Genomic DNA, 10,346 nt, shown 5'->3' on the forward strand with positions numbered 1-10,346 from the left:
AGCCGGCGGCGGGACTGGTGCGGGTGGGAAAGCCGCCTCGCACGCCTGTGCGGGGTCCTGCTCCTGCGTCGGGGAGGGCTTCCTTCCCGTCTCGCATCTCGTTTTCTTGGGGGGGCGCTGCCTCCAGGATGCCTTTTCTGCATCTCGCCCACCCTACTGAACTCAGTCCTCCCCGCCCCCAAAGCAAAGGCCCCACCTCTGCACTCCCCTCCCTGGCCCAGCACGTTGACCTTGGAGGCCCTTGATACGCTCTTGGGTGTCCGCGCTATGGCCTGGGTGCAGATCTCTGGAAAATGCCTCAGGAAACACTCTTGGTTTCCTGCCCCAGAGTAAGGCCGGCCAGGCGGGCCCCAGGGCTCAGCTCAGCCCTCAGCCATTCACCGAGCTTCCCCCAGACAGGAATTCAGTTGCGCAGAAGCGATTACTCTCCAGGGTTTGAGCGGCGTTTTCTGCTGCCAGATGGCCTGGAGCCCGCAGGCTCAAGGGTAAATAAAGCAGCTATCCGTTCAGAGCTCACTCAGTACCTGACCTGAGCTATAAACCCTTTCCAGGCCTTATCTCATTTAACCCTCTGAGGTGGTACCATCCCATCTCCTCGTTACCTATCTGAAAACTGGAGATCAGAGAGGTTAAGTGACTTGCTGAGGGCCACACAGGGGAGCTGGACTGCAGCTCCTGCTCTTCCGTGCTGTGCTGGGGCCAGGAGGATGCCCTCCTGCCTGACTCACTTTGTCCTCCGCCGGACCTTGGAAGGGGTCCACTAGCTGCTTGATTCTTCCATGGCACAGAAACAGGCCCCTGGAGTTACGCCCCTGTCCTCGGATGCTTGCGGGAGGACAGAGGCCAGTTCTGGTCCCTTTCTGATCCAGCGAGTAAGTGCAGGGTTTTGGTAGACTAACCTAGATAAGCAGAGCCCTGGAACGCAGTATTCTCAGATCTCGGGCTTAGATGTCACCTCCTCTCGGGAGACCCCCTTACTTCCTCAGAACTGTGCTCCAACGTCCCTCCTAACCTCCCCTAGAGTAGCCCTTATCAGCGTGTGCTGAGCTGCTGGGTCACTGGGTCGTCTTCCCCTTGGGACTGTGAGCTCACCGGATTAAAGACCACGTCTTGCGTCCGTGGCTCCGCACGGTGCCTGGCACAGTGCAGGTGCTCAATGCACGCTGCATGAATGAAAGGCCTTGAAGTCAAACTAGAGGGCTGGTTGGTGTGTCATAGACTGACCAGCAGAGGGCGCCCGAGCCACACTGCACAGAAATCTGCAGCTCGCTGAGGATGCTTTGCCGCTGAGCTGGGCAAGGAAGGCCCCCAGCGGACAGCACCGAGCATGGAGCTCGAAATCGAACCCAGGCAGTGTGAGCTTGGACGCGTTGCTGACCGTCCTAGTGCTCAGTTTCCCATCAGAGAGTGAGAGCATATACGTTTTTGCCCTTCCTAACTTACCAGGGCGTCAGAGAGAATCGAAGGAGGGAGGGGGCTGGAAGGATTTGGCAAATAACACCAAACCCCAGTGACGTTTACAATCTGCAGTAAAACATCCCCTCTTCTAAACTGTATATGCAAATAGGGAACTGCATCATTATTTGAGAAAACTATTCTGTACAGAAGAGTTACTTAATGTACACTTATTGTTTGGAAAGCATGGATGGTGAACCTAGAACCACCAGGCTCTATATGTGTGTGCACGAGTGTGTGTGTGTGTGTGTGTGTGTGTGTGTGTGTGTGTGTAGAGCTGGCAGGGTTGGTGGGGAGTGATGTCACGGAACCTGCTTTTTGGAGCCTCCAGTCTGGCTTGTGCATGAAACGGCAGTGATGACGATGGGCTCGGATCTGTCACATTTTGGACCAAGCGAGCACAGCGTAAGCAGAAGCCCAGAGGCTGGACACCCATCCGGGAGGTAGCCCTAGATCTGGGCCCACACGGAAGGTTCTGAGACCTCAGGCATCTAGCTATGGTGTCAAAGGGGTGATGGGATGTGGCAGGAAGGGGTGGCAAAGGGGCGGGAGGGCGGGCGAGGGGGCACCAGGGTGCAGGGCTCCCCCAGCAGTGGCCCACTTACCTCGCTCCGGGTGAGCAGCGGGGGGAGGCTGCAGATGGGCCTCAGTGCCAGGTGCACATTCTCCATCAGGGCGGCTGTGTGGGGAGAGGGACCGGTGACCAGGGGGGCCTGCCCTCTATGAGCTCCGCGGAGCACTCGGGGATGCTCAGTTGGGGGCGCTATTTGCTTTGCTAGGGGGAGTCTTCACTCAGCCGAGTTTTCCTGTCCTTGGGTTCCTTTAAATCAGCCGTTTCTCGGCACACGCTGGGGTGCCTCGTTTGGCTGCAAAATGTGTCACAGGTAAGTTGTTTCTCATAGCAAAGGACAGACTGAGCAGATTCAAAGGTATCTGTATCGTAAGGTCCACCTCACCCCGATTCTGATATGCTCTCTGGAGCAGGAGAGAGAAGCTGGTGCAGTGGTTCTCTACCTGGGCGGCACGCTGGACCACTTAAAAAAAATGTCGACGCTCCCTCCCTCCCCTCGCTTCCCACGGGTGTCATCGGTCTGGGGACTGGCCAAAGTGTTTGTATATTTTAAAAGCTTCCAGGTGCTTCTAGTGTGCAGCCAGGTGAAGAACTTCTGCGTTATAGTTAGTCCCTGGGAGCCAAGAAATTATATCTAATCCTCTAAAGCTGCCAGAACCCATGGCCGATCTTTTCCCAGCTGGAGGCATGGAGCATCAGTCACTATGGCAGCTCTGTGCAGAAGGCATCTGGCTCGCGTGCCCGGCGGACAAATGTTTGCAAACCCCCGCTTTAAATGGCAAGCTTCCCAGGGCATTTAAAATACGACAGATCCAGCCGAGGTTTTCCAAGAGCATAGCTATTTGTGACTTGAGGGCCACCAGTCCCCTGGGCTGACCACCACATGGCTGATGCCCGCTTAGCATTCCAGCTGGAGGGGGTCCAACAGAGGGATGCTGGGGGGTGTGGGTAGAGACTGACCGTCAAGGCGAGGAGGAGAATCTAGGGTCAAAACAGAACCCCCACGGGTCCAAAAGCAGCCTTAACTTCGGGGTGACCCTGAGGGCTGCGGCAGCCCCAGGGCACCGTCTCCTGCTGACTGGCCGCGCCCTCCAGCACAGGCCATAGGGCTGTGAACTCTGCCCGTCATGCTTCTCACCGTGGCATCGTGGGCAGCTCATGTCTCGCTCAGAGCCCGGGTTGCTACGTCTTTGCGATGGGCCCAGTCATACCCACCTCGCAAGTGGGATAGAGGAATAGAGCTTACGGGGGGCGGGGCCTGGACTAGGGCGAGGGGAGGAGGCATTTGCTGTCCAGCCAGGCAGTGCTGAATGGGCTTGGAGCCCCTGGGCCCTGGGGGTGAGGGTCTCCTTAAATGTGCCCTCAGTGACCATGCGCCTCCATCTAGCCCTGGCCCTGGTTTGTGATGAGGTGACACATGTACGCCTGGCACGTGGAGGGCTTCTACTATATGTACCCCTTTTCCTTACCTGCCAGGTAGACCCAGGAAGTAGGCACCTGGATCCAAGGCTGGCTGTACCCCAGCTTCTCGAACTGTAAAGAAACACGGCCTGAGATGAGAACAGGTTCTTCGGGGGCCGGAATGGGAAGACCCCGTTTCCTGTCCCCTGGGGCCCACAGAGATACCTCCCACCCCCTCCCAGCCCCTCCCACGGGGACAGACCCTGCAGCCAGCCCCGAGCCTGTGCCTTCTCGAAATGAAACCTCAGGTAGGAACAGAATGCCAGGGGTGGGTTTTTAACCTGGGCTCGTTCACCAAATTTAGTTTTTGTTTACATCTGCCTATGCCCATTGATACTCCAAGGCACGTACGTAGAACCTGATTTTTCTAAAATTGCTATTAAAGAAAAAAAACACAGCATATGTGTGGAGGGGGGTGGGAGATGCGTGAAGACCTGGGCTGGCACAGGATGAACCGAGGCCTTTGTTTTCATGAAAACGACAGTGACGAGGGCCAAGAAGGATGTGGGGAGACTGGACCCTCTTTCAGTCTGCAAGAATGTAAAGCGGTGCAGCTGCTTTGAAAAGCAGTCCGGCGGGTCCTCCAAAGGCTAAACGTGGGGGGACCACATGGCCCGGCATGCCCACTCCTACGTGTCCTCGTGCCCACGCCCAAGAGAAACGAGCACGTGTGAGCACACGGAAACTTACACATCAGTGTCTGCAGCAGCATGATTCACAACAGGCCCGGGGAAGAAAACCCACATTTCCATTAACTGATGAATGGACAAACAAAATATGCTGTATCTATAGAAGGGAATGTTTTGGGGGGTTCTCTTCCAGAGTGTCACCCCATAATGCGGTGGGTCACAAGCAAAATGCCACAGGGCCAGCAGTCAGCATCCACCGGGAAGCAGGCTGGAGGGACTACGGCAAACGGGGGGAGCACATGGCCCCCCAAAGGGGCAGCCACCGCCCAGCTCCAGTTAGTTCCAGTGTCACTCAGTGGATGCTGGTTCCAGAGCTGGTTTTGAATGTGAAATCTGATTGTTTTGGAAGTAGGAAAGGGAGAGAAGGGAGAGAAGAGGCGGGGATCCCCGAAATCTCACGGGGGGAGGGGCGTCTGGGCACCTACCAGTGGGGCCATCCACTCAAAGATGTTGACACTCTCCCCGTCATTGATGTAGTACGCCTGCCCACTCTGAGGGGGACACGAGGGGAGAGGGACCGTCAGGCACCCGCCCACCTCCTGTCCAACCCCCCAGCTGTTCTGAGCAGCTCTGGAGGGAGGAGTCATGGCCAGACCTCTGCCCTGGGGACAGACCTGGGCAATTCCCTTTGAATTTGGGGCTGACTAGCTGTGTGACCCCGATGGAGTCACTCAGCCTCTCTGCATCTCGGTCCCTCATCTGGGAAATGGGAAGGGGTCTCCCTCTCGGCTGCCATAAAGATGAAATGTGACGGTGTATATAAGAGGCTGACATTTGGTGACTGGTGCTCTGAGATCAGCGCCACCTACCTCACGGGGTCACTGCCAGGAGCTCCTGATGCTCTGGAAAGCGACCCCCCCCCTCCCTCCCTTAATGTGTCCCTAGGCCTACAGTCCTGCCTGCCTGCCATCTTGAGCTGGAGAGAAACGCGTGTGAGCCAGGCGTCTCCGAGGGATGGGGACCTGCCTGCAGCCCGCGGGGGACTCACCGCCACGTAGCCCCTGGCGGCGGTGAGGGCCTCGGCCGCCAGCACGTGCGCCTGCACCAGATTGCGCACGTGGACCCAGTTCATCCGCGTCCCGCGGTCCCCGAATCGGAACAGGAACAGCCTCTTCCTGATGTGGCCCTGGGGAGGGGGAGGCGCCGTCAGCGGAGCGGCTTTGAACTCGGCGTCTATGCTGACGGGCTGACTGACGGCTCCGGCCGGTCCCCGCTGTCCCGGCCGGAACTGGCGACTTGCGGACGGCACGCTCCCGCCTCCCTCCCATCTCGTGACAGCGCCAGCCGGGGCCACCTCTGCCCGCCCTCCTCTCGCACCTGTGCCAGCTCACCTGCAGGTCTGCTTGGCCCAACCTGCAGTCTGCCCAGCGTTGACCACCTCTCTCGCCCCGCCTGCCCCCTCTTTTGTCACCTGCATCCCCACAGAGCCACCTCATGGGTCCCCTGCTGCCGCCTGACCACGGCCCGGGGACCCTTGCCACGTGGACACGGCCTCCCTCCTACTACAAACCCCTCGCCCGCCTCGCTCCAGCCCCGCGGCCTCCCCTGGACCTCAGCTGTTGGACGAGCTGTCCCCTCTGCCTGGAGGGCTCCTCCTGAGACCCTGTGCGATGCCCTCGGTCACCCCTTCAGGCTGATGCTCAAACGCCTCCGCTCCTGGAGGCTCCACTGACAGTGAGCACCCCCGGGCCCCTCACGCTGCCACCCCAGACCTGGCCCAAACGCCCCCGCTCCCCGAGGCTCCGCTGACAGTGGGCGCCCCCCGGGCCCCTCACGCTGCCACCCCAGACCTGGCACCTTCGACCTCTCCTCATCATGGGTCACGTTTACTACCTACCTCCCTGAGCGAGAATCCAAGCCCCACAAGGGCAGGAACCGTCGTCTGTTCTGTCACTGATCTGTCCCCAAGCTGAGGACGGCGACCTGTCTCACCGGCACGTTTGTGCCCACGCTGTCTCCTCTGTTTGGAACACCTTCTCTCGACCACCCCATTTCCTGGCTAGTTCCTTCTTCTCTTTCCAAACAGCACGGGCGTCACTTCCTCCAGGAAGCCCTCCGGGACCTCCCCTGCCAGGCCCTGTCCGCTCTCCCCTCTACCAGCCCTCACCACCCTGCGTCTGCGGCTGTGGCATCTGTCTCCCCGGCCGGGCTGGGAGGGATCGAGGACAGGGCCTAGCGCCTCGGGGAGGCATATTTCCGGTGCCTGGCTTTCTCTGCAGAAGGCTTCCTGCATGAAGACCCTGGGCTGGGGGCATGGATGAGCCACCCAGACCTCGGGGAGCCCATATCTGAGTGGAGACAGGAGACTCGCCTCTGCCTCTGTGGGGCCATGCTCCACGTCTCCCCACCCCCGCCGGGGCCCGGGACACACGGTGGGCCTGATGGGGCGCGGGCGCCTCCTGGAACTGGAACCGAGGGCCGCGGCTGGGGACACGGCCCCCCGGAGTGATGCGGTGACTGGGGACTGGAGGCCCCGCCCCTGACCCCTCCCCCCAGACCTCCTCCTCCTGCGCCTGCGCGGGGGCAGGACGGTGTACCCGCCACGCAGGGCCGGTGACCTACCGCCACGCGGGGCAGGTGCCTCTGCTCTTCGGGGCCGTAGATCCCTGGGGGCCGGAGCACACAGGTCCGCAGAGTGCCTCCTCCTAGGACACAGGGAGGGCGGTCAGGGCCATCCGCTTCCCCATCATCAGTTATGTGAGGACTGCGATTGCTCCAACAGAGGTCCGACCAGGTGTCTGGTGCTCACAGGTGTCCCCCTTCAAGGCGACTGGGAATAGAGAGCTGTTACTATTCCTGCTCTAAGGGGAAGGGGACCCAGGCTCAGATAAGGGATGAGACTTGCCTAAGGGCACACAGCTCAGGGCAGTGTTGCTGAGATGGGGGACCAAGGCCCAGGCTCTGTCCACTAACACCCCGCCTCTCGGGGACACTAACAAGGTGACCCCGTCTTCCAGCTCCTCAGCCTTGGTCCCCTTACCTGGATGATGGCTGCTTTGTCGGTGGTGGGAGCGGCTACACTTCCAGACAGTGAAGAAAGGGCAAGCCATGGGAACAAGAGTCTGGGGGTCTGTGCCCCTAACTCTCCCTGTCCTGTGCCAGCATGGTCCCCCAGACCAAGATAGGGCTTGGTCCAGGGCTTCCCAATCCTCTGCCAGGGGGGCCCCACTGGCAGAGTGGTGAGTGTGTCTCCCTTGGGGAAGTCTGGGGGTACAGCCGGAAGGGCTGGCACAAATGTATTTCTTTCAAGTCTTAAGAAAACCTACAAAATTTTTGGTTTACTCCCATAATCCATTTGTGTTTAAGATTTTAAAAGAGCTTTAATTACTCATTTGTAAATTATTTGACTGCCAACCCAACTCCTTAACTGGGGTGGAGCCTCCTGGAAGATGTTCTACGTGGGGAAACCCCAGCAGCTGCACCCCCCAGTTCGGGAAGCCCAGGGTAGACCACACTCCAGGACCAGAACCCCACCTTTCTTTGGGGACCCCCTCCCCCCTGCATGAGGCCTGTCAGTCTAGAAGTGCCACTCTCTCCTGAGGTGGTGGCCAGGGGACCTGAGCTGGGCTGATGACATGTTCTCACCCAGCAATGTGACTCCAGCAGCACTGATACAAAGACCTAAAGTCCTAGGAGTGAGTTCACCCAAGACACTGGTCACCAGCTCCGGCTTCCCGGGGCGCCCGAGGTGCCCGAACCCTGTCCTTTCTAAGTCCCGGTGGTCGTTTTTCTGGACACCCATCCTTCTAGTCTAAGTCCCATTTCCCCATAAATGAGCCCGGGCCGGTGTCTCCTGCTCATGGCCCAACACGCCGACTGTTCCCGTCTCTAACACCCTCGCTTGACAACGAGGCCCAGTGTAGGGGATGGAGTGGTGGCCCCAAAAAGATACGTCCCCATCCTAGCACCTGTGGAAATGACCTGATCTGGAAAAAAGAGTCTTTGCCCTTGTAATTAAGGATCTCAGAGCGAGGTCATCCTGGATTATCTGGGCGGGCCGTAAATCCCACCTGGTCGAGGGGCCTCACGAGAGACTCACAGAGAAGAGACAGATGGGGAAGAGAAGGCCAGATGCAGATGGAGGCAGAGGATGTAGAGATGCAGCCACACACAGGCCCTGGAAGACACAGGGACGCATTCTGCCCTAGAACCCTCCGGGGAGTGCAGCTCAGCCGACACCCTGGTTCCACACACCTGGCTGCGAACTGTGACAACTGGGAGAGAAGGAATTTCAGTCGCTTTGTGGTAATTTGTCCCGGTGGCCCGAGGACACTAATATACCCAGAGACAGGAGGACATAGCATGTTCCCACTGAGCTGGGGTCTGCACGTCTCAGGACTCGGCCTCAGGGACCTGGGCCCTCCATCCTGGGTGACAGCTTGGGGAGCAGGGACTGGAAATCACCAGGGTGACCGTGGCTGGACTCGTGGAAGGCAGGTTGTCAGGTGAGTTTTCCTCTAAACAGCCTGCAGCTAATTTTAAGCTGCGGGTCACCTGGGCACGGTGCGGGGCACGCTCGGGTTGCAGCACTGCTGGCCGGTGGGACACTGGGCAGCCGCGTCGTGGAGGGCTGGGCCCAGAGCATCGTGACTCCCCTGACCATGGAAAGCTGGAGGTGCGAGTATAAATAATTCTCAGCTAGAGGATCAGGTGTCTGGCATGGAGGCCGCTGGTCCAGCAGGGGGAGGCCCAGGTAGAGGAGAGAATTCCACTGGGTGCAGGTCAGACCTCTGGGGAGACACAGCCGGAAGCTCCCCTGGGTTTGGGGTAGAGGCCTGACAGGCCGGGGTGATGCGGTGAAGTGGAGACGGCCGTAGGGGACAGAGCTCGTGCTCAGAGACCCACAGTGTAGCATGATGGTTAGGGCCCCAGGCTCCGGTGTCGGACCCTGGGGGTAGGCGTAGGGGATTCAAATCCCATCCTGCCTCTGCCACCTAATAGCTGTGTGACCTTGACCCAAGTCAGTCAACCTCTGAGCCTCAGTTTTCTTCCCTATAGATTTGGGCGGGGGGAGGTTATAATTTCAAACATCCCTCAACTTCTAAATCCACGTGGCTCCGAGTTTAGGTAATGAGGGGACCTTTTCTGAATCTCGGAGGGCACAGAGCGATAACTGGGATAGCGAGACATGAGGCTGAACTTATCCGAGTTTGGAAAGCAGATACCGCGAAGAGGTGGTAAGACTTTTGCCTGTAAAATCAGCGTGTAAAATGGGGCCTGGCATGGTAAGCACCTGATAAACACAGGCTTTTTTATAAACGGCACCCATGATTATTTTATTCTCTCGTGGGCTCTCCGAGGCAGAGTCCACTCTTGCCCGCCTTTCCCTATAGACGAGGACGCTGAGGCCGGGAGGGGGAGATGCCTCGTCCGAGACGGCACAGCCGGGAGCGGGGGCAGCCTGGGTTCAAGCTCGGTTCGGCCTGACGCCAGTGCTCAGCCACCTGCCTGTGTGCACCATCCCTTCTCTGTGACCAGAGCGGCAATGCAGAGGGCGCGAGGCCGGCGCTTCTGGGGGTTACTGGGGGCTCGGCGTGGGGGCCGCCCGCTCGCACAGCCCGTCCAGGGTGCTGTGCCTCCTTCTGTGTTCGTAACCACTTACTCTTCATCTAGGGAGGCCCTTGACATGGATCTACTCCTGTGTGGAGGACAAAGGGTCCACCCCGAGCTGGCCTCTCCCTCGCCAGACCCTGAGCAGTGGGTTCTGTATGCCTGGTGGGCAGCGGGCACCTGGCCGGTGCTCAGAACCTGCTGAGCGGTGAATGGCGAAGGCCCGGGGGAGCCGTCCCTGTGCAGGATGGTGGGCCTCAGAAACGTGTCAGCTGAAAGCTGGACTCACGCATCCTTGGGGGCCGGCAGCGGGGCGCACACTTCCGCTGTGAGCAGGGCCCCACGACACCCACCTGGGAGAGGCGTCCCGTTGGCCATGAGGGTCAGCTGGTCGGCAATGGCTTTGGTCCGGGAGTAGTGGTCCATGTGCTGTCGGAGGACAGGGAGGACGGCCAGCAGAGAGGGTCAGCTGGCAAGGCCTGCCCAGCCCGGCCCCGGGGCTGCAGCCTCGCTTCAGACCACCCAGGGGCTGGATTCGGGGGACTGTCACTGCCCCCCGTCTCCCCTTGGTGCAACGTGACCGGGGCGCCCCACCTCTGAGGGGCTCCTGCACGTGGGCG

The 10,346-nt window shown here is 59.5% G+C and overlaps 1 protein-coding gene across 1 annotated transcript in view; it reads right to left on the minus strand.

Moving 5' to 3' along the window:
* Positions 1 to 1,938: 1,938 nt before the first annotated feature.
* The window catches only part of SDR42E2 (short chain dehydrogenase/reductase family 42E, member 2), an 11,352-nt gene continuing 2,944 nt past the window's right edge, over positions 1,939 to 10,346 (minus strand). Inside the window, exons 6-12 of the mRNA XM_015589892.1 lie at positions 10,080 to 10,155; positions 6,739 to 6,821; positions 5,165 to 5,302; positions 4,602 to 4,667; positions 3,496 to 3,559; positions 2,061 to 2,134; positions 1,939 to 1,950 (exon numbers count right to left, since the gene is read on the minus strand). Of these exons, the coding sequence (XP_015445378.1) occupies positions 1,939 to 1,950; positions 2,061 to 2,134; positions 3,496 to 3,559; positions 4,602 to 4,667; positions 5,165 to 5,302; positions 6,739 to 6,821; positions 10,080 to 10,155 (513 nt within the window). The remainder of the gene's footprint in view (positions 1,951 to 2,060; positions 2,135 to 3,495; positions 3,560 to 4,601; positions 4,668 to 5,164; positions 5,303 to 6,738; positions 6,822 to 10,079; positions 10,156 to 10,346) is intronic.

The sequence above is a fragment of the Pteropus alecto genome, unplaced genomic scaffold, assembly GCF_000325575.1.
Source record: "Pteropus alecto unplaced genomic scaffold, ASM32557v1 scaffold15, whole genome shotgun sequence".
NCBI classification, from domain to species: domain Eukaryota; kingdom Metazoa; phylum Chordata; class Mammalia; order Chiroptera; family Pteropodidae; genus Pteropus; species Pteropus alecto.